At 39.7% G+C, this 24,285-nt stretch overlaps 1 protein-coding gene across 1 annotated transcript in view; it reads left to right on the top strand.

Moving 5' to 3' along the window:
* MFSD2B (major facilitator superfamily domain containing 2B) overlaps positions 1–23,956 on the top strand; it is a 33,894-nt gene extending 9,938 nt beyond the window's left edge. Inside the window, exons 4-14 of the mRNA XM_048938092.1 lie at positions 1,165–1,288; positions 2,733–2,811; positions 5,562–5,740; positions 10,165–10,255; positions 10,349–10,470; positions 12,174–12,257; positions 12,825–12,905; positions 17,976–18,085; positions 19,216–19,359; positions 21,131–21,307; positions 22,142–23,956. Of these exons, the coding sequence (XP_048794049.1) occupies positions 1,165–1,288; positions 2,733–2,811; positions 5,562–5,740; positions 10,165–10,255; positions 10,349–10,470; positions 12,174–12,257; positions 12,825–12,905; positions 17,976–18,085; positions 19,216–19,359; positions 21,131–21,307; positions 22,142–22,199 (1,249 nt within the window). The 3' untranslated portion in view covers positions 22,200–23,956. The remainder of the gene's footprint in view (positions 1–1,164; positions 1,289–2,732; positions 2,812–5,561; positions 5,741–10,164; positions 10,256–10,348; positions 10,471–12,173; positions 12,258–12,824; positions 12,906–17,975; positions 18,086–19,215; positions 19,360–21,130; positions 21,308–22,141) is intronic.
* Positions 23,957–24,285: the final 329 nt, after the last annotated feature.

Below are 24,285 nucleotides of genomic sequence, written 5' to 3'. Positions count from 1 at the left end.
CCAGCTGGAAACGAGCTGTGACCTGAGCACTGGAGAGGCAGAGAATAGCAGAACCTGGCACTTTCCTTGTGGAGGTTCAGCACCCAGTGATGCCATCCGTCCCCACAGAGCAATGTGGAAAAGTCATTGTTCTACTGAACTGTTGACACGTTGCTCTTTTGTGTGCCACGGTTTCAGTTCATGACTGCAAAATAATCAGCTGACCCCAAATGTCGGCAGCGCTGCTGTGAAGGGATTAATCTGCTTTCTCTTTTGTGTGTTTGGGTATTTTTTACTGGAACTTTGGTCATCTAATTACGTTGTTTAATATGTGGTTTGTAAGGCTGTGGGAGAGCTCTGATGCTGCTGCAAATCGGACTTTTAGGAAGTAATAGCATTTGATAACTTCTTCCATATTATTGAGTTTGAAGTGTTGTTTGCCTGAAACAATCCTTAGACCAAATGTATTTAATTACTGTTAGGTGTCTGGAATTGAAGTTTCTGCAGTTCTGTTTTTTAAAACAGGCCCCTTTCCTCACCAGATGATGCTCCTTTTGTGTTTCGAGTGACTAGGAATTTTACTGTTGAGTAAAATGGAGCAAATTGTTGTATACCAGGGTAGATACAGACCATAACCGTGAGCTGTCCGTTGTCTTTTATGCTGTTTCCAGCTTTTTTAAGTACATCAACATATTTGCATTTGTTTGAAGTAGCAGTGAAGAGGCCAAGTTCAGAGGAAAACTGAAGGAGTTAAAATTCGAGCAAGGAATCCTTCATAATAAGTAAGCTCATGTAAACATTGCTGAAGTTTGTTATGACATGTGACAAGAGGGCTTAGCTCTCAGTGAGTCTTTTAACAAAGATGTAGTCTGAGGCATGTGCTAAGGCATGGCAGTGCAGTTATGCTTTTGCAGTGCATGTGCAAGGCAATTGTGTGCATTCTGAATAGGATATCAATTGAAGTATAGCATTTCTCCTTCAGATTTGACATTTTATTCCATTTCGTGGAGGTATTTGCATACATCTTACATTAATTTGTGCATTTAATGCTTAGAATCACATCTTTATTGTGTTTTGGAAAAGCACATAATACAAACTGCATAATATCAACTCTTAGCAGGAAAACATACTATGCTTTGCCATCGTGATGTTGAGATTGTTGGCACGTGTTCCTTTTCTTTGCAGGATGCTGGCATGTACACCCTTCACAATTGTCTCCTACTTTTTCATGTGGTACCTGCCTCCTTTTGTATCAGGAAGGGTTGTGTGGTACTTGACTTTCTACTGCATTTTTCAAGCACTGACCACAGTAAGTAGGTTACAAGTCATGGTGTTCTCAGCAGTAACTTTTTTTTTTCCCCTGTCTGTTTCGTTGCATTCCAATTTAGTAAACTGAGGTTACCAAACCTTTTCATTATATTTCAACTTGTAGTATCTTTTAAGGCCCAGGCAGATGTCTCTTCATCAAGCTCTCTGCTGGTCAGTAGTTCCTGCCCAGGCTTTCTCTGTCAAATGGCTTGGCAATTCAGCCAGACTGCCTCTAGTCACTTTCTCTGGCAGTTGAGGCTAAGGCAGGGATTTCGTGCCAAGGTGTTTGAGAAGATCATAGAATCATAGAATGGCCTGAGTTGAAAAGGACCACAGTGCTCATCTAATTTCAACCCTCCTGCTATGTGCAGGGTTACCAACCACCAGACCTGGCTGACCAGAAAGAGGAAAGGAGAAAGGAGAGCATACTTCCCCTGAAGCTCACTTGGGGAAATATGGCATCAGAAACCATCTCACCTTTTTGGATAATTGCTCTGATGGCCTTAGAACTCAGTTCAGTCTTGCATAAATCCACAGAAACATTTAGATTCCTAAATTGCAGTTAGACATCCAGCTTCTGGTAACTTCTGTTGTCAGGGGCAGAATAGGAGGCAAACAGCTTTGTGGCTCTAATTCTGGATGCTTTGTCTCAAGGTGAAAGGCAAAGAGTCCCAAAGCTGAAATCATCATGATATTTATGCCTGGATAGAAGTGCTTGAGCACATGAATTTTTGCACTATGTTGCAGTATGTACATAGAAGCCATTATTTTAGAAGGTCCCAGAGAACTCCTTCAATGATTCCATGCACTACATGCAGGAGTTTATCACCTGGTTCTGCCTTGTAGCAAATATCAAGGTGAAACAAGGTATCTTCAGTGCCATGCAGTGTCTCACAGCAGGCTAAGGCTGGTAGTGAGGCACCTGCACTGCAATGTAGCAGGGTGAAACTTGGTTGAATTTCACCCGATCATAGCTTGAAAAAGGAGTTCCTAGGCATTTGAAGAATCACACAGTGAAAGAGATATTGAAATATTTGGGAAATTATGCAGTCTTTTGGCTTTAATAAGGTGGAATGCTGTATTGTCTTCATCGTGGCTCTGTTTCCTGCTAGTTAGCTCAAGCTAGAAAAGTGATTCTCCTATTGCAAATAAAACTAGATGCTTTATAGCCTGATTATAAAGGACTTTTTCCCATGGAAACTGGAGGAATACAACATAAAGGTAAAGCCTCTTGTTTGCTTGTTATTTATTATTTGTATTATGACAGAGATTATTTTCCCTCATATACACTTTACAAACCAGGAAGAAAAGACAGCTCTTTGTGCTAAAAGATGCAGCATTCTAAATAGGGGAATCCCAGTGTTGCATTAAACCGTATTCCTGGATATCAGTGAAACAAAGCATCAACTCTGAAATGTTTTATGTGATGTTCTTTTCTTGCCTAGTTATTCCAAGTACCATATTCTGCTCTCACCATGTTTCTCAGCACAGACCAGAAAGAGAGAGATTCTGCAACAGCGTACCGTGAGTGTGATATGAGTTACTTCATGAGAAGTGGGGCTGTCTTTTATTTAAAATCATTTGCCAGCTATAGGGAATTCCTGATATTCAGTGTCCCTGAACTGGACTTTTCCTTGAGACTTCAATGAAAAATGTTTTGTCCTGTAAAGATGACAATTTTTCTATTTAAATAGGAGGCATCAATGTTTTACTGTCTCAAACTGTCTGATCAGGTATGAACTCTTTTCAATTTATTGCAAAGCCAGAAGACAAATTAAACTTACCCAAAGCCATGGTAGGGAATAATTATTTTGTTGAAGGATGGTTTGTGGAGGTAAAAAACAAAGGGCAGATCTCCTTCCACGTTTAATTAAAGAAAGCCTCAAAGTATTTCTTTGTTTATTTGTTTTTAGTTTACATTTCTGTGGCTTTCTGTGTTTCACACTGTAAATTCAAAATCCCTTCCTCTGAAACCTCCCAGTCTCTGAAAAATGTCTCTGCAAAATAGAACCAAGGCAGTCAACCTCACCAAGAAAAAAAAAGGAATAAATGTGTGTGTATGTTCACACCAATTAAAATTTCTCTTTTTAATTTTATCTGTATCCATTCAACACATTCCAGGTAGTTTGAAGAAAGGTCTTATTGAAATATTACCAGCACTCAGACTGTGTCCATTAAAAGAATGACAGTTTCCAGACCACATCTCCAGCTCTTAAAAAATCAAAACCAGACAAAGGTTTTACTTTGAAGCAAATTGATCAAATCAAGAAAGTGTGAGGAAAATCTTTTCAAGATTTCCTGTGTAGACCATAAATTGTGTGTAAGAACAGCTTCTTCCCTTACTGTTCTCTTCAGCTCTGTTCTCATGCCTTCTTTATTATGTAACTGCTGTCTCTCACGTCTCCCAGCATTAAGCAAGGTAAAGAGAAGAGGGAGCTGAAACATCACATGAAAGATTTTTTCTCTGTCCCAGCCTGTCCTGCAGTGCTGCTTTAGAACACTTTCTGATTTCCTTTTTTGTTGCATCTGTTCTTTCTTCGTGGTGAGAACCCTGTTAACAAACAACGTAATTGCTTCATTATATTGAAAACAAAAGCACAGAGGCTTGGTGATACAGCCATAAGACCTAAAATTTCATGTCAGAAATTCTAAGCGTAGTATTCCTTGAGCAATACCATCCTTCTCCAGCCACATGGAATAGTTGTAGTTAGCATTATCATCACACAGGTAGTAGTCAGAGGATAGACCTAAACAGCAGGAGATTCCAGTTGTGTTTTATTCTTTGGCAGTGGCTCTGTATCCTGAGTCATCTGGCTGAAATTCTAACTAAATCCACATACTTAGTATTTTCTGCTGTCCGAGTTTATGTCTTCAGAGTCTGTTATCCAAATAAATGTGTTTTCCTACATGCTATTCCAATATAATGCCTCACAGGCATGTGAAATTCGTGCTCATAAATGCTGTTGACCTCCATGGCTGAGAGACATTTATAACATCATTTTACTGTTCAGAAAAGTGTTTCAACTTTCTGATGTACAGCCCTAAGACAATGCAGAGTGGTGCAATGAGCCATAATTTTGACTTCTCAAATGTTGGTGTTTTTGTGTGTTTTAAAGTAGTATTTGTAGACAAATTTTCTTGGAATGGTTATCACCACATACGAACCTTTTAACTTTTTTTTACAAGGCCTTACTTAAACACTCTTCTCTTACCTCTACTTGGGTTTCATAAAGAATTAATTCTTGGTCATAGACATTTTTGGACGCAGTCTCTTGTTCAGACATTCTTCAACTGCTTTAAGAAAAGCAGCTGTATAATACGAAGCGTTAGAAAAACGAGAGGTTGGGATCAGAGGATGCACTGCCCTCTACTGGAGACAAGCGGAATTGTTTATCATAAATTTTCCCCTATTCCTTCTTGTAAATATATCGCAGAAATACTGGATTCCAAAGTTGCTTTAACACAAATCCTACTTACATTTCTGTGCATATTAAAACCTACTCCAACATATATATAACCTACTTCCTGAAGGATCTGCTTTGCTGTCTAAGGTGTTACAAATTCTGTTATAAATTCTGAGCACGCAAGAACTTTGAAATCTGCTTCTCAGCTAGTAGTACTTTCAGTAAATAAGTTTCATGTTAGTTGTATCTCTGTTGCCTATAATGAATTTTCTGAGTTTTAGTGTATGATCCTATGATGCTGTTAAGAACAGCATCTGCTGTTTTCAGGAGCTTTACAGCTACATTATTTCCTACAGAAGCCTGAGGTAAGTATCATTTCATTTTACCATCAGAGAAGCCCAGAGATCTAAGCAGATAAGTGGCTTGCAAAATGTTTCATGAAGTTACTGTCAAACTTGAGATGAAAAATCTCATGTTATGGCTCCTAGCTGTGCTTTGAAAAAGTGGCACTCAGTATTTGATTTGTAGTTCAGCTCTTGTCCATGAGATGAAATGTTTCTGTGTTATCCCCTTACAGCTCTTAATCCCAGCCATACTCATCACATAGCCTGTGTTTAAAAAAAGCTCTTCCCATAGAAGCTTTTAGAAGCTGATCGGAAAACCAGTTATAAAACTCTCTTTCCTTGACACTATTCTATTACTGACCTTCCAGTTCTGCTGTTCTTCGCACTGTTTTTCTGTCTGATCCATGTGAAAGAAAATGGTATTGCTTTAATGAGGTTGCTCTTCAGTGACATACATGAGCAGGCTTGTAAACAGTGGAGGAATCAGGTTCTCATTCTCAGCACACATCTGTGCTTCCTTCTTTAGGAATGACAATGGAAGTCCTTGGGACCTTGGTTGGAGCTGCACTTCAGGGGCAAATTGTGGCCAGCGCTCATCTCTCTCATCACTGCACTTTGAACCCCCCAGTAAACACTACCAGCTCTACCCTCTCCTTGAACAGCACTTCTGGCTTTCCCGAGCCTTCAGACCCCTTGTCTCATCAAGTAAGTGTCTATGGGAGCATGCTAAAATCTCTTAGGGAGAGAAGTGTGTTTTTCCTGTAAGACCACATCACATTACCCAGCTGGATAAGCATGAACATGACTTCCTTGAAGCCAGCAGTGCTGGAGCTGAGGCAACTGCCTTGTTGAAGAGCAAGGCTTCACATCCGTTGTATTTGCAGCCCATTCTCATTGTGACAGCAGAATTATACTGAGGAGCTTTACTGATTATACTGACCTGTGAAGTAACTAGAAGGTAGGTACCTACACTTTGTTTTACTAGAGGCTGATCTACAGTTTAAAATAGAAACTTAATAAGAAAAAGAGGCTGTAACAGAATTTTTCAGTTCAGCAAAACTGCTTTTCAAAGCAGTAGTAGGCATCTGCTGTGAAGATTAATGGCTGGTACATGCAAGAAGCTGTAAATCCTACTTGGAATCCATATCCTTGTGAAAGTACAAAAGACAGTTGATAGTAAATGATTGGTAACAGGGAATACGTGGGAGCACTTCTCCATGAAGAAGCCTTCTTTGACCTCAGTTTAATCTCAGCTGCACGCTGCAAATCGGGATGTATGTATTTGTAAAATCAGGATGTAGTATTTGCAGCCAGTGCTCTGCTTACTGTATTTAAATCACTACTATTACTGCTTTTCAGCAACAGGAAAATCACAAGCTAAAGACATTCCACAAACACCTTGAATTTGCATACCTTGGCACCAGCACAGGAAGGTGACCAACCCATGCATCCCCCCCCCATCTCAGACACTGCTCTCTCCTACTTCTCTTTTTGTTGGCACAGACCATTGGACGTCTTCTCAGATCAATTATCTGAGAAACTGACTGGGGAGATATAAGCTGCTTTTCTAAGTGGCAGTGCCATTTTATAGATGATTAAAATGTTTTTGAAGCTGCTCATTAGGTAACTTCTAGTGCATGTTTTAACAAGACACAGAACATCATTCTTTCTTCCTTTTTAGTTTCTAGTGGACAATGGCTTGCTGTAGAAAACTGCTGTGCTATTACAGATCTGTGAATTGTGGAGACAAGTAGCTTGAGGAGATGCAGAGCAAGCTGAATTTCATTGCACAGCAGATTCCTCTGAATTTGCTCTATGCCATAATCACCAACTTCCACTTTCAAATCTCCTAAGTGGTATTTAAGGAAAAAAATATATATGATTTTGATTTATTTTTTTTCGAACCACATGTTCTTTCCTGTGCTTTTGGACATAAAAGGCAGACAGAGGAAGAAGCTTCACAATGCAAGTCGTTTTCTTTCTTTGGAAAGAGAAAAAATCTCAGTCTGAACTAGTAAAAGTTTGTAGGTAGAAGTAATACTTTTAATTCAACTAGCTCCTAACACTGAGAAACAATGCAGAAGCAGGCAGACAAACATTTCAGATCTGCATTTATTTCAGATCTGAAGAGGAAGGAATGTAAGGTTGTCTATCTTTATTTTTCCCCAACTGTACAGGTCGATTTAATTAAAGATACCACCATTTCTAACAAATCTGTTCTTGGTTACCTCCTTTTAACATCATTTCTACAGCTTTAACACAACCCTAAAGCACTGTTTTGCAAACTTACTTAATCAAAGGATAAAAAGTATGTGAATGTTTGCTTAATTATTTTATTTTACTCATTTCACTTCCCTATTTACATGCAGACAAGTGTTCATTTTTTTGTGAGTTTTTTGGTTGTTTTTTTTGTTGTTGTTGTTTGGTTGGTTTTGTTATATATATGTATATATATTTTTAAATTTTCACTCTGTTCTATGTGTCACCTTCTCAAGTTTTATAGATGAGAAGTGTCCCACAGTTGAGACTTGTCTGGAATATGGTGTCCAGCTGTTTTCTGTGGGGAAGGCTCAGTTCTCTCCTTGTCTTCTGCTGCCCTTTTTCCCAAAAAACCCTCAGGTATGGGCAGAAGCCATAGTGTGAACAAAGTGCTTTGGCAACCTCCCTCACTCCCTACTGCCCTGTTTTGTGAGAATCCCAATTTTTTGCCATTTGCATGACCTGACATCAGTTTCATTGTATTATGAGAGCATGCCTGACCACCAACACACACAAGAGAGCTGCTTTACATGGCACGACAGGGCACCTGCCTTTCATTTACATGACGTGAGGGGTCTGGAGCACAGGCCTTATGAGGAGCAGCTGAAGGAGCTGGGATTGTTCAGTCTGGAGAAGAGGAGGCTCAGGGGAGACCTCATTGCTCTCTATAACTACTTCAAGGGACGTTGTAGTGAGCTGGGGGTCGTCCTCTTCTCGTGTGTAACTGGTGATAGAACTAGAGGGAATGGCTTCAAGCTGCACCAGGGGAGGTTTAGGCTGGACGTTAGGAAATACTACTTCTCTGAAAGAGTGGTCAGGCACTGCAATGGATGCCCAGGGAGGTGGTGGAGTCACCGAGCCTGGAGGTGTTCAAGGAATGTTTGGATTTTGTGATCAGGGACATGGTGTAGTGAGAACTATTGGTGATAGGTGGATTGTTGGACTGGATGATCTTGAAGGTCTTTTCCAACCTTGGTGATTCTGTGATTCTGGGATGTGCAAACAGAGCGTGCACCCAACTGGATGATTGACTGGAGGCACTGAATCTTGACTGTGTGAGTGGTGGACAATCATTTATAAGTTAAGGAATGGATAGGGTCTATGAACATATATATACATATATTTTTATTTAGAAGAGGTGAAATCTTGATGATTTCTCTTAGAGCCATTTGGGAGAATGACCCTAATCTTTTTTGTCACAGACTGATGCCTAGTTGCTCAAGAGCATACCTCTTTTAAAGGCAGACCTTATGAATGACTGAGGTTATTTTGCTCATTATTAAAAAAGGGAAATGAAAGAACTGGTTATTTTGCATCTAAGCTCTCCTGATGTTGTTTCTATATAGAACTTCAAAATGAAATACACAGCTTAGAGGAGCAGATGTTTCCTACTGCAAATCACACATTGATATAGGCTAACAAGTTTTGTTGAGGGTCAGAGAATCTTATTTGGCCCACCATGAAAATCCTTAGTAGTTTGGGTGAGTAAGGCTTGAGTTACACACAGCTAAGACCTGGGAAAGAAAGCATTTAGCTCAATTACTTCAAGCAAATTAACAAATGAATAGATATGAAATACAGAATTCACAACAAATCATTGTGATTATCCTTTTTAGCCCCTTCTGTCCTGTCTAGACTGTTGGGGTTTTTTACCTTGTTTAAATGAATTCAAGTATTGGCACTACTGTAGTCTGCAGTCTGTGCAAACCATAGCCAGCAGTATAAATGTAGTCTGTGACTATGTTACAGTTTTGCAATCCAGAATGTCTTTATCCCAAATAAAGAAATACAACACTGTTCTTCATTTCACCATGTCCCTTTCTGAAATGTAACTACCTTAACGAAAGTTGTCATCTTGAAGGCTGTCTAAATGAACACATGAAGATTGCCCAATTAAAACACTGAAGTAGTTCATCTCTCTGACTTTGCCACTACACTGAGTGACTTCATATTTGGGAGTACATTCTTGTGACTGCATGCCTATTTACCATTGTGTTCCTACATTCACAATCCTGCCTTTTGCAACATAGTACTGATCATTCAGAATTCAATTTTCGTACCAAGTAATCTTTGTCAAAAAGCTCTAAAACCAGCACTTATTTTATCTTTCATAATAAAAACTAAATTATTACAGAAAACTAAGGCAAAATAAAATTGTAAAGCTTTATTCAAGAGATGATATAATCACAGTCAGAAGCAATAAACATGATTTGTGTGGGAGGTATCCTTGGAGGGCTTTTTCACCTGGCTTAATAGAAAGCAAAGATTTCTGAATTTGCTTGAACATTTCACTGCCTAACTGGGAAAACAAGCATGCAAGCTTCTGTGTTCTCAAAACATCATTAAAATGTGCTTTCTAAAATTTATTAAAGCCTAAAGTAAGATTTTATTATTGTTATGTAGAAATGCAGTAACTGTAACAGTTATGTTTGCATCAGCTCAGAAGCCTTTCCCACTCAGAATGAAGACACTTCCAGGTCTGTGTAGGAAGGTCAACAAGATTTGAAATAAAATAAAAAGCAATAACCCAGAATCATTCTATGAATGCTGTGTGCTTTTGACAGATGACTGTGTATGTCTATAGCTGGTCCCAACATCAGCTTTTTTTTCATATTCCTGTTGCCAGCACAGTTGCCCTTTGTTCACACCTTCTTTTTCTCCCCCTCCTGGATTTATCCTTAAGTAGGTTGTTTATAAACAAATTGCAGAAGTGAATGTTCTTCACAGAATTAAAGGATAGACAGTTGGCACTATTTAGACGAGCATTTCTTCACTTGCAGATGACTCACCAGAAAGAAAGACTGAAATGTTCATAATGATTTGTCACTCTCCTGTCACCATTTCAAATATGTCCTTTTTTCTTTTCAAAGGCAAAAGTCTATATGATTGCAGCAGGGGTTATAGGAGGTATATATCTTCTTGGAATTATCATTCTTTTCCTTGGAGTAAAGGAAAAAGATGGTAAGATACATTTAAACATGCCTAGATTTGCTAATAATTATTTCATAGTTGTCTCTGGAAAAGATTGTTATTTAAGTGTTCTATTCCTCTTAGATCCTTATGCCTTGAGTTCAGACAGAGCAATTCCTTTTTGCAAGGGGCTTGGACTCACCATGAAGCACGGCCCATACGTGAAACTTACAGCTTCATTTCTTCTCATCTCAACAGCAGTTCAGGTAACTTCAGTCTCTAAGGCTGTATGTTGGCCTCATTCCAGTCCCAGCATGAGAGAGTCTGAAGCAGCTAAAATGCAAATAACCTTTGACTTGTGTCTGGAGGTGATGATCAAGGGGGTGGTACCTTCCCCTAGAAATCAGCAGGGAACCAGAGCCTTTTTTTGGTGTCTGGGATTCTAAGCTGCTGGAGATGGTTCATTCAAACAAGAAGGAAAACCAAAGTCCCGACCATTGAAAGATGGGTTTTTATTATTTTTTTTTATAAGAGGTGAAGAACTAGTCCCAGTGACCCAGATTGGGTCATTATGTATTATCCATCTACAGTCTCCTGTGGTTTCAGTTGCTTAGAGAGTGTTTTTGCTCTTCTGTCTGTTCTGCTGTGCCTCTTTAAACCATTGCCCTCTTTCCTTTGCGTAGGTGACTGATCTCAGACAGTGGCTGAACTGGTTCTGGAAGAGAATTCTGTGATGGAAGGCATTAGGTTAGAGTTAGAAGATGTTCAGAGGCAGGTAGTCCTAGCTATTTCAGAGCTAGATAGAGCTGATTTTCAAATCAGGACCTGCAGTAGAATGTGGCTTTCACAAAATGATGCAGTATGTCCTTCCACAGAGAGGAACTGTAGAAAAAATGTGAAGCCACTTGGTAAGAAACTTTTACTCCCTGATCTTTTAAAGATCATTTTTGTTACATGAGCTGTATTCAGCTCAACAAATACATAGTTTTAACGTGAGCCTGACACTACCTATAAGTTGAAGTGGCTTTAGTTTGAAAAGCACATAATATCCATGTTTTTGTCAATAGACTCTTAGTCATATGAACCACACATCACAGCGTGTATCAGGAGGGAGGATAAAAACTGAGCATGTGAGACACCAGTGCTGTGTTCACCAGCAGTCATGGTGAATTACTAAGTTCCTTGGAAAGTCTGCTTGCCAAAGAAGCATTGAAGTCTCCTGCTGGCATGAATTTGGGCATAGTTAGTAAGGTTGTCCTTTACTTGGAGGCCCAAGTGTGAGAAATGATAGGAGAAGCATTTTTGCTAACATCTGGGAGTTGCAGGCACCAAAAGAAACAGAGACAAGGAGATGGAAGTCCCTTTGGTCTAGGTCCTGCCAGCATCCATTCAGTCAGTATGAGTACAGCACAAATGCAGCATCCATTCAGTCAGCTCCCATCCAGTGAACATTCACCTAACCCAAAGCTGTGCTCCTTGGCCAAAGTTGTGTACAAAAACAGCAGCTACTTCACTACAGGAGGTTGGCACGTGAGCAATTCAGTTGAAGAGTAACTTATTATGGAATCAGAACTTCTGGTGAAAGAATGAAGGGGCTATGGAAAAGGAAGGACAATTTTATAGTGGTCTGCAGCTGTGACTGTGACCATGACTCAAGGAAGTTGCAGCATAGGGAACAGAGTCTTTAGAGAGAATCCTCTCATGGGGCAGTTCCTGGTTTGGACATGTTTATGCTGTTAGAATCTGGCTTTCTGTTAGAATCATAGCTTTCCTCCTGCTTGCTCTAATATTGTTGGTGTGTTACTCCAGTGACAAAAGGAGAGTGACTGCTTAAGTTGTTGCAGAACTCCTAAATCCTACATTTGATAAATCAGTCCGCAGGTATGTTTGGCTAGTACAGAGTGTGATGTCTTTTTATCTTTTTTTTCTCTTCCTTCTTTTGGTGGTGGTCACCAAATATCTTCAACAGCTAGAGCAGGGCAACTTTGTCCTGTTCTGTACTCATGCAGCTGATCTTCGCTATCACTTCCAGTATTTGGTGGTGACCATCTTGGTGAGTTGTGGTTTGTTTTATATTTTTATTTGCCAGTTCAGTCCCACTGCTTTTTAGCACAACGTTCTAAAAGACAAGAAGTCTTTTCTGTATAGACTGAGCTGGGGTATGTACTCTAAGTGTACTTTAAGATATGTGTATATTGCTCTTCAGCTTTCTTCCTGTACTGTGGGATAGGGCTTAACTAAATGATCATGTGTCAGGTTCAAATCATGAGGTAAAAGACACCAGGACGAAATACAAATATTTGCAGTATGCTTGGGCTTTAGTGATTGTGTAACTTTAACTGCAGTGGCTTACGTTAGGAAAAGTTTGCTACTGTATTTTGATATTTATCTTTGTTAAAACCTCTCGCATCATTTTCATTTGTAACATATAAGAATGAATCAGACCAACCACTTGGAGAGTGAGAGGGAGCAATCTGCAAGTTTGTCTGCTTTTCAGACCATTGTGTACTATACAAAATGAGATTGGTGAGCTCTGCAGCCGACAAAGACAGTGAAGCCTATGAAGTAGCAGTAAGCACGGCACAGATTTTCTTTATCTGTATTTATCTGTTAATTGTAGGTATCAGCAGTTGTGAGCATTCCCTTCTGGCAGAAGTTTCTGCAGCGATTTGGCAAGAAGTGTGCAGCATGTGGGATTTCGGTAAGCAAATCCTTGGAGGAAAGAAAAAGATCTTGTGCTCACTTACTGTGACAAGTGGAGCCATATCAGGAATTATTTCATGTGCTTATGACCTCAAGGTACAAGAAATTTGCTCAGTTTTAAAGTTTTAAAATTGTTACACAAAATTTTAGACAGATTCCAAGCTTTCGAGAGAAACTTTTAACAAATGAATAGATGCTTAAGGAGGTCTCAACATTTTTTATAATTATGATTTTTAACAATCTGCACAAGCTCTGCATTTCACTGCTCCCAGAAGTGAGCACAAATGGTGTTTAATAAATTCAGATCCATTTGACTCAAGTTGACAGGCTACCTGTTCAAGTTATCTGTTGTACAAGGCTAGTTTTATCTATGATGCTCAGCTGGCTGCATTTTTAATTCAGTCACAAAGGAAGAAACAGAGGTCTATTCCACATCCTACTCTAGAAGCCTAAGCAGAAGCAGGTGCCCACATCCCTGTGACTGGGAATGGACAGTTATTAGTGAAGTAATGGAAATTACCTGACCCACCTGAGAAAGGAAGCCTAGTTTTTCTCTGACACAACTCCACAAAGCCACCTCAGGGAGCCTGCCCTCATCTCTGATGGCTTATTTTAAATTCCTCACTTAGTGAAGACAGTAGCAATTTTCTGTGATCATCCTCAATGGACCATTGTATAGGCCTGTTACTCCCCATTTTCCCCTGTTTACCTTCAATTACTTATGAAAGAGGAAAAAAAGAAATTGTCTCTTTTGTGTACTACAAAGTGTGAAGACTTGGAAAATCCAGCCTGAAGTTATATGTCAGGTCTGAACAAAGTTGAAAAGTTTAGGTCTGGTGACAAATAACGAATATAGTTGAGTAGTTATCATTTTATGCAATTACAATCTGTGTGTTAGAATGACTTTCAGAGAATCAGAAGTAACTCTAAAACTCCTATTCCAAATACGCTGAATAGCAATTTGTCTTGAAGTAGACATCTGGAATCTCAGTCCCATCCTCATTTATTTTTAACATTTGAGCAAAGATAATTGCCAAAAGCAGTATTGGACCATTGGGTGGATCAGGGAATGAAGATTTCCTTCTTAGGAGAACTCCATGTATTTGGCTATGAAAAATGCTTTCTTCAACCAACTTGGCTTTATAAATTTAGTTTAACATAACTGGAAAGCCTGTTGGCACCTCTGCAAACATGGTTTAACTTAATTTTACAGTTGAATTGGTTGACTGTGTTGTGATCTAAGCAAGGGTTGGACTGGAAAAAGCCTTCCACCTTGTAGATATTTCTCAAGGGATCGTGAATGCTTTCTGAGTGCTCAGTGATGGATTTTATGTCTGGCAGTGCATCACAGGAGCTTCCTATACTACCACCCTGTGTGATCTGTACAACTACTCTGTTCTCTCTCACTGTAAAACAAAATCATATCATTCAGAGCTCCTGTGTTGTCACTCAGGAATGTTCTCCTGGAAGGGAAGGAGACAGGAGAAAAGTTTTTTTCTCCAAAATCTTACTCATCTTTCAGGGTGAAGGTGTAATTTGAAAATAAGTTTCCAAAAAAAAAAAAAGAATCAGAATTTCTCTGGAGTCATTTTTCTGTGAAAGCAGTTCTGCATTGAAGAAACTCTGAAGGAGTATAGAAGGCAGGGTAGCTAGATGGACAACAGGAATCTTGGCTTCCCACTCCTGGTATTGTTCTCTTTTCAATTGTTCCCCATATGACCAGTCATCTGTGTACTGACTAGAAGTTCAAAGACTAGATCTCCTTAAAGTATAGGGTCATAACCAAACAAGATCCTTCCCATGCCCAGATTGGTGCACAGACTAGAAATGTTGCACTGCGGTTTATTGGCTTCTGCTTCCATACGCTTTGTTAAATTTAGACAAACTGTTAGGGACAAACACTGAGTTTACAGTCAGTAAGTCTTTGTGGCTGGAGGTAGAATTTTCATGAAAAAATTTGCATGTGGCAACTGTAGAATCATGGTTTTGGCAAGATGTCTAACAAAAGACCTCTCTTTCTCTTTATTTGCGTATTAAAGGTTCTTGAAGATGCTGTGTATGCACACAGATGTGTTTCCCTTTTCTAAGTTTGCTCAACAATAAACCTCACAGATCTGCCTTCCATCTTAGCTAACATTTGCTTTTCACAGAATCACAGAATATCCTAAGTTGGAAGTGACCCACAGGGTTCATTGACTCTAACTCCTGGCTCAACAGAGGTCCAACCAAAATTCAAACCCCATGTTTGAGAACATTGTCAAAATGCTTCTTGAACTGCAGCCAGCTTGAGGCCGTGACCATTGCCTGGAAATCCTGTTCCAGTGTTCCTCTGGCAAAGAACCTTTTCCTAACGCATAACCAGATCCTCCCTTTAATCCTTACACAGAGTCCCTCAGTCGTGTCATCATGAGCTCCATGCAGTCCAACTCTCCAATTACATACAGTGCTACTCCTACCACACGTGTCCTGCGTGTCACTTCTGAAGAGCCTATAACCATCCATCGTAGCCACCAGTCGCAGGCTCTTCCCACTAAGTCTCATCTGTACCAGTGTTGCCATAGCTCTGATTCAAGCCAAAGCTTTTAGCTTTTTTTTTGCTTATTCTTCAAGCTGCAGTACACTGGAGCAGAAACATTTCATATGTGTTACTATGAACCTAGTGCCTTACGGAAGAAAATAAAGGAACTTTTAACATGCTGTCCCCTTGTTAGCTATGGGATAGGAGTCCCATAGCTTATCACCAGTGAGCCTGATTATTTTCCTTTCCCCCTTCGAATCTAGCTTAAATCTTTCATTCATGCCTGCAAACTCTTGAGCAAAAATCCCTTTCTGTCTTTGAGAAAGGTGCAACCCATCAGGTGCCAACCACTATGATGCCATGTAGACCATCTCATGATCAAAAAAACCCAACGTTTTGCCAGCAACACCAGCCTTCATAAGCTGATCTGCCTTTTTCTTCCAGTATCATTCCCTGTACCTGAAAGAGTGGAGGGAAATATTGCTTGTACTTACATGATCCCTTAGCCAATCATCTCATTGGGCACCTCAGTACGGAAAGGACATGGAGGTGTTGGAGCAGGTCCAGAGAAGGGCAACAAGGCTGGTGAAGGGCTTGGAGAATGTGCCCTGTGAGGAGAGACTGAAGGAACTGGGGCTGTTCAGCCTGGGGAAAAGGAGGCTGAGGGGAGACCTGATTGCTCTCTTCCAGTATCTGCAAGGTGCTTGCAGCAGAGCGGGGCTGGTCTCTTCTCACTGGTGACAGGATGAGGGGAAATGGCCTCAAGTTGTGCCAGGGTCAGTTTAGGTTGGATATCAGGAAACACTTCTTTACAGAAAGGGCTGTTAAGCACTGCAATAGGCTGCCCAGGGAGGTGGTGGAGTCACATCCCTGGATGTGTTTAAAATCCGTTTGTTTGTGGTGCTCAGGGACGTGATTGAGCAGAGGGCTGTTGGAGTTGGGCAGTATGGTTGGGTTGTGGTTGGATTCGATCATCTTTAAGCTCTTTTCCAACCTGAGCGATTCTATGATTCTATCATTCTATGATCTCAAAGCCCTAAAGTCTTTTTTGATTGATTCTTCATTGCAACTTCATCACTGCCTCCATGAAAAAGTAATAATGGATAATAATCTAGGGGCCATACTAGACTGAATTTTCTGTACTAACTTCAACCCATCAACAATCTTCACTAAGCAGAGGGATGTCTAACTAACTTTTTGAGTACCCTGGATCTCTGGGTTTTGGAGGACTTTAAAAAAAAAAAACAAAACATTAAGTCCACAAATTTCTCTGGTCTTTCACTTCACCAAACATACACCATTGGCTGAATGCCTTCTATCAGCACTGTTCAGTATGGAAGCATGCTTTTGTGTGAAGCCTCACTGCAGTTTTTCCTGCTCTGCCCTTCATCTTGTGCTGTCACACAGGTCAGCATCACCTTCCATATCCCAGAAGGGTCCCCTGCCATTGTGCTGCCAATGAATGGATGGAAGATGCATGTTAACTGTGGGATATTGTTTATGATTCAGTGCAGCACTGTGGCTAGGGAACAGGGTAGCAGAGTATTTTTTGCTTCACAGAGAGGAAGGAAGAAGACACATTAGCTGCTTATTGCATCAGGAATAGTGCCCCCATGATTGCACTAGCATTGCATGAGTCAAACTCTAGGGTGTTGCAGCCTCAGTCTTATGGGTTGTTCTTCTCTGCCAATAGAAAATTACAATTACAATGATTATTATTATTGATCTGCAATTTTGTTTAAGTCCTTTGGTTTCTGAGTGGGGCCCCATGTGGAGCATAAGCCTGTCATAAAATTGCTTATAGGCAACATAAAATCTTGTATTGCTGGAGTGCTCTCTTGTGGTGAAATAATGATTTTGCCACAACACTGGGCTGTCTGTGCTGGAAACATGCTGTCAGGAAAGGTTATTTTCTGCCTCCTTAGGTTAGGAGAAAATGCTTTAGATGGGAAATGCATTTAAAACATAAACATAATGGATTAGACTCCAGGACTCCCAGAATCACTTATCAAACAGAACTGTAAATAGCAGTGCTTAAGGGAATCGCTCCCTGTGAAAGCTCTTCTCATACCCTCAGTTTCCTAGCTGTGACCATAGAAGATTGAAATACTTTATATTAAACTAATCCCCTATCATTAAAAAGCCCTGTAGATAAGCTCCTGGTTCTGGATTCTACATGTGCTGTGCCCATGGTTCACAGGCAGTGCAGATGGAACATGTGACGGATATGTGACAGCTGGGCTGCGTCCATTCCATCAGCATTTAAAACAGTGGATTTTCAATCCTGTAAGCTCACTGCCTCAAGTTGAAGTTAAAGAAATCTGGTGGTTTAAAGTACTGCCAGAAAACAAATCCCGAGCAGCCCAAATTAGTTCAGTTTTGAGGGTAACCGTAGTGACTTGTGCCATTTCACCATAATACTGAAGCACGAGTCTTTGCTACGTATGATGTGTCATTTCACAAGACAACCTTCTACTTTGAAAGAAACAATTTACATAAACTTAATAGTGCACACTGTGATTTATATGTACTGTTTCTCTTCTTCCTCAGTGGATGATTCCTTTTGCAGTCATGCTAGTGACCATTCCAAACCCGATCCTGGCTTACTTCGTGGCCTTTGTCTCTGGTCTGAGCATTGCAGCATCTCTGCTGTTGCCATGGTAGGAAAATTTTACATTTGAGGTGGAGACGGGTTGTATGTCTATTTGTATAAGTGTACTGGGTAGAATTTGCCTCTGAAAGGGACATAATTTGGCAAGAGTCTCTTCCAGTAATTTGTTTTTGCTTTTATAATAAAGGCTGTAATTATGCTGTTGTTAATGGATTATGCCTGTATTGTAACTGTAGCTGCTCTTTGCACTTAAAAGTATCCATATTAATCAATAGCCTAAGTAGTGTTGAAGTTGTGATAACAGTAAATCAGATGCTTAGGTTTGGTTTCTAATAGAACTACATTAATGATGAAGTTGGATGTTGTACTCAAATTAATGCTTGAGCAATTAAGCAGCAAAGAAAGTCAAGCAGTGTATCTCTCTTGAGCAATCCTATGTTATGCATTAAATACTACAACAATATGGATGAAAGAAACTGAGATTTGTTGGTTCTAGGACTGAAAATACGTGGGAAGAATGGGAGATTTCTTTTCCACATGGAATAATTATTGTTCAGGTCACGTTGACCAGAAAGCAAGACCATTGTTAAGAGCTGTTTTGCACTTTTCATCTGGACAATTCCCTGAAAACTCTGAAACTCCAAGAGGCTGTGGAAATGTAATGCAATATGTGCTGCCTTTCTGCACAGGTCATAAGCCTTTTATTCCAACAGCAAATAATGAAATATACTGGAAAAAATGTCGATTTCCAGTTAACATCTGTGCAGCTTTCATTCTTATTTCCGATCACCAAATTCAATACTTCTATTTGAAGGATTCTCTCTTTTAAGAGACAATAAGCCCCATTGGTTTCAGAAAATTTTGTTAGCTTGTCAAGAGTTATTTTAATATCACAACTTTTGATGGAATTAGTCAGTCTAAAGAATTCTGTCCCCTCCCAACAAGTGTCTGATAGTTTCTCTATTGTTCTTATACTTGCTAACATGTGACTATGCATTTCTTATAAGGATTTTTGCTCTCTTGTCCAGCAATAAGACATTTCGAACTGGATTCTCTCATCTGCATAACTAATTACATCAATCAGCTCTTAGAAAGTGGAGGTTTGAGTGTCTTTCAGTAAGTTTGGACTTTGAGAAGAGTGTTCAGCTTGAGTTTTACTCTTGTATTGTTTACCTGTAGGTCAATGCTGCCTGATGTTGTTGATAACTTCCGCCTGCAGAATCCCCACAGGAAAGGACATGAAACCATTTTCTATTCTTCTTATGTTTTCTTTACCAAGATGTCAGCTGGAATCGGCCTAGGAATTTCTGCAGCTTGCCTGGAGTAAGTAACACCGTGTTTTCATTTAGTGGATCTACTCTGTAGTGCTCTGCCTTTACCCTGTTGTGTTAGTTGCCTTTTGCAGTCTGGAAGTGCCAGCAGCTCCAGTTGACTGGCCACTAAAGACAGGCTTGTTATCATATAGGCCAGGCCACTGAGCATTCAGCCACTTGCCCTAGCAAGTTTCAGTTCAGAAAGACCTGACTTTCCTTTAGACATTACAGTTCTCAAATTATTTTTGTTAATTGTAGTGGCTTACATGAATAAAGAACTGAATATGAAAGCTCAGCAGATGAAGGTCACCATGAGAAATATACCTTTTCTGAGCAATCTCTATTGTATCTGGGATTTTGGTCTATAAAAAATGAGTCTTCTCCTCCCAGCACCTGCCTTAGAAGTGAAATTGTGTGAATCTTTATTTAACTTTTGGCTGTCAGGTTTTGGTAACCAGGCTATTTTGCTTCAAGGCCTGCAGTCAAAACTGCTAAGAAACAGCCGATGCTTTGCTGAACATTTTTGGCCTAGGAGATTTAAATCCTAACAACAAACACCCTCATTTGTAAAAGTTTCTTGTTTTATTTTGACAAAAGTTTTGATCAACATTATTAAGTGTGGAAGAAAGTGTGAAATTAGGAATCACTCTGCAATTTGATGAAGAAGCCTGTGCAATTAGGCAGGTATTTTGGATAGGTGCTTGAAAACAAATTGAACAAATATTCACCAGGCACCTCCACCCTACTCCATATGTTTACATTTCTCTAATTTTGTTTCTGCTAAGGGGATCAGTTTATTTGCAGCAGAATATCAGAACCCAGCCTTGATTAAACTGTTTGCAATTGCTGCTCTCATTTGAAAACCAAGAAGCCAAAATAACAGAAGGAAGGCTGAGTGAGGCTTACTGCATGAGCTGTTCACTGCTGCGCCTGTAACAAACTTTGACAAAGTTTGTGAAGGATGCCACAATACCTCCCCCCCCCCCCCACCCAAAAAAAGGAGAAAAAATTAAAAGGAAAAAAAAGAAAATAAAAAAGACCCTGAAATCAGACCTGCTAGTTTTTACTGACTATTTGGGAAGAGTTTAAAACGAGCAAATTAGCTGTTTACCAATAAGCCCTTTCATTATTCCATTCCAGTTAGCTCCCAACAATTTGCCAAGGCAGATGTTTGTGGGAGAACATTGGTGAATATTCTGAGGAATGCAAACTCATTCTGCAAACTGGGAATGGGAACTTGAGTATATCAGCCCTTGTGGGGCTGCAGGAGAGCTGTGTATCAACACAGTGTAAATGTGTACCTAACTCTCAGCACTTGAGTAAATTTGTCTGTGTTGAACAGCTTGCTTAAGTATGTGTTTAAATTAAGGTTAAGAATTGCTGCTGAAATTGGTAGGATTATTTGCATTTTTTAAAGCTGAGGCTAAATACTTTGCTGAATATTAATAGGAGGCACAGGTCAGACCTTGTTTGGGATTCCAGCCTCCTCTTAACAGTTAAATGTTACAGTACAACAATGAGAAAATACAGAAATAATGCAGCTATATGAAATGGCAGAAAGATGAGATCTGAAAAACAAGATACAAAACATGTAGGGAAGAAGAGGAAAAAGAGGGATATTAAAAAAAAAAAAAAAAAAAAAAAAAAAAGAAAGACATTAAAACAGGAGAAGTCTTAAAGAGCATTGGCAGAAAGGAGTGATTCAAGCAGGAGACTTCCAGATGAGCAAATGTCTACAGGTTTTGGACATATGCACACCACTGTAATTTCCATTGGTTTAGATTTACTGGGTACAAGCCAGGAATATGCAGACAATCCAAGGACGTGATCCTCACTCTGAAAATCCTCATTGGAGCAGTTCCTGCCGTCCTCATCTTCGTGGGTTTACTTATACTCCTCTTCTACCCAATCACTGAAGAAAGTCGGAAAGAAACAAAGCTTGCACTTGAAGTGTTAAGGTAGGTTTGAACTAGCAAAAAATAGCAGTGACATCACTACAGCAGCTTTTAGTCATACTGGGGAGAAATTACTAGCTACCAGTGTATACATTTATATTCCTCAGAAGAAAACAGAATGACATTCTATCAGTTGAATTATTAACTGAATGATACCATTACATGCTCCAGTACCTTATTTTTGTAGTATTGTACTGGCTGTTCAGTGGAACATTTCCCAGATATATATCAGCTGCTGTATTTTAGATCTTTGGGGTGGCACACAGAGCACTGTTATTGCAGTGTTTCAGTGCACTCATGGAGAATCTTCTAGATACGTTAAATTGCTGAAGAAAATGTGAATAGTTGCAATTTCCTTATATATAGAAGAAAATAGGATTATTGACAGCGTTCTTGGTGTTTATGGTGTATAAGAAACATCCAAATCATTTAGGGGAGCAGGCAGAAAAGACCATGGAAGAAAAAGAAAGGACAACTTTGAGCACTCTTTCCATTTTTCCTTGTCTCTGACCCTTCATCCTCTTCTTTCTTCTCTATTCCTCTATAGAGAAAATCTTGTGTAGCTCAGAATCACCCATCTCTGTTAAATGAAAAACTCGTATACTGAGGGCATGCATAAATCAGTCCATCCTACAAGACTGGTAGATTCAATTTCAAAATATTTTCTTACCTAAAATGTCACTCTCCCTTCAGCATAGGCACGACAGTCACTGTCCATAACACCAAGCACATCTTGGTGGTGGCTCTAAGTTGTATTAATTGTTTGAGACTGCCTACCACTGCTGTGGCCTGTCTAGTTAACAATCCAAGCCATATCATTTGTCCTACTTTTAACAGAAGGAGCCATCAAAGCACAGAGAACCTGGATGACCACAAAGAGGACACCTCAGTCTGAAAGTTCTGAATACAAAGACTTCCTAAGCTCACATCCCGCACACAAACTGTGAAAGTCTTCTGGGTCATGTCCATGCTCCCATATTGTCAGAAAGAATAAATAATGATTCTGAAAGTCGGTAATGAAATCAAAAGAGGGACAAAAAGTAGGTATAATTTCATGCACTGTTCTAAAAGAGACATTACAATCATTCAGGAATGCAAGCTACTGGAGATATGGGGTTTTTTGTTTCTTTGTTTTTCAATGATAACATAAAGCTGTGATCTTTTTGCAGCAGAATGGTCTATGAACTTGTAGGCCAAGGGAAAAGCATGTACATTTGGTGTACTACCCAAATTATAACATCTGATATGTATCAGCCTTAGAGGCTGGGGTGGTTTCTGAACCTATGAACCTAATCTCTGCCTATAAATTGCACACCGGTGTGTTTAGGAAGCACTTTGGAATCCTGATGTGTGCTATAAACATTTAGGATTTTGTTAGTTTTGAAATGAAACAAATCACAGATGTAGACATGTTTTGAAGATTTTCTCACAAAGAGTAATTCTGGAAGAGGCTTTGATGCAATTTAACATTGTAGATTTCATTTGAAACAGAACATTCTCACACTGGAGTTCCTTGTTTCACACACCTTTGAACTGATCTTTGTCAGAGTGTGAGCGTTTTATTTTACAAACAACATCTCTGCTCGAGGTACCCCAAATCAGTTGTCTCTTCCAAAAATTAGAGTGTGCCATTCAAATTTATGTAACTTTGGCCTTTAAGCAATTGCAATTCCCACCTGTTTTTCATTTGGTATAGTTTCATCCATACAAAATTCCATGGCATCGCTGCTAATCTCTGCTTGCACACAGTGTTTAGAATAACGAGGCTACACCTGACTGGTGATCCTTATCAGTTGGAGATCCCATCGTGCTTTAGATACATTATCAGAAACCTCATTTCTACTAGATTCACTCGCTGAACACATTTTGTTGACACAAGGTGCAACTGATGGCTGGTGCTTTGTGGGGTAGTTAAGTTCAGGCCAAGTCATTTGGGGCTGGAGGAGTCAGTGAAAAACAGACACCTCCAATTCAGGCTAATACGACTGGACTGTGAAGGAACATATCTAAATTGGAGGGCGATGAACCCAAGACCTGAAGGCTTGTTCTCATGAAGAAATGAGCACAGTGCAAGACAAGACACAAATTTACAGTTCACTTTCTTTGCTTATGCACATATGGGAGGGTGCCTTAATTCTGTACTCGAAGTGCCTTTGGACAAGCAGCACACCATACTGGGAGGTGTCACTGGGGGCAGTGATCATAAGGAGTTTGCTCAGGGCCATCTGGGGAGGCAAATCATGGTGCCAGGACTGAAAACTGGGAAAGACTCTGTGAAATAAACCCAGTGCATCCACAGAGTGTCTCATGAAGTTCAATATGGAAACCTCAAGCTTTTCAGGCAAGTCTAAGGGCTAATGAACTGTCCTAATTTGGTAAAGTGCTTAATCACAAGTGAGTCTTTAAGGATGTATTTTCAGTGTGTGTAGGTTAAGAGTGAATGATGTTGAAGACTTGTAGTGAACTGACATCTGGGGATGGGGTTTTTTTCAGGTTTCAGCTCCTGAACAAACCAAGATCTGTATTGCCTGGGGCATATGTGTTTACAACAATAAAAAACAAAGTCTGTTTTCAATTTTCAGTCTAATCGAATTTGAAATACAAGATATACTTCATTTTGATGTAGATGATGTACTATTATACATAGCTCCTAAACATCATAGAAAACAACCTGGGGGATTTGATTTATTCTGTAACATTTGTGTCTGTCTGAATGGTCTCCTTTAAAAGCATTCAGAAGTCCCAGTAAAGCCTATTAATTTTAACAGGTTTTGCTTTCAGCTGTTATGAATCTGTAGCTACAAGGTAAAGATTCCACATCAGCATACTTGAACCAAAATCTTAGTCCAGTGATAAAGAGGTTGCAGAAACTCCTGGCTGATCAGAAAAACTTGAATATGGCCTAAGATACTATTGCTGGATCAGATGTGGAATTGCCTCTAAACTGTGTAGCACCACCATTTAATTTCTTGCACGGTAAG

The sequence above is a fragment of the Lagopus muta genome, chromosome 2, assembly GCF_023343835.1.
Source record: "Lagopus muta isolate bLagMut1 chromosome 2, bLagMut1 primary, whole genome shotgun sequence".
Classification (NCBI taxonomy): domain Eukaryota; kingdom Metazoa; phylum Chordata; class Aves; order Galliformes; family Phasianidae; genus Lagopus; species Lagopus muta.
This window is presented reverse-complemented; position numbering and strand designations above follow the sequence as displayed.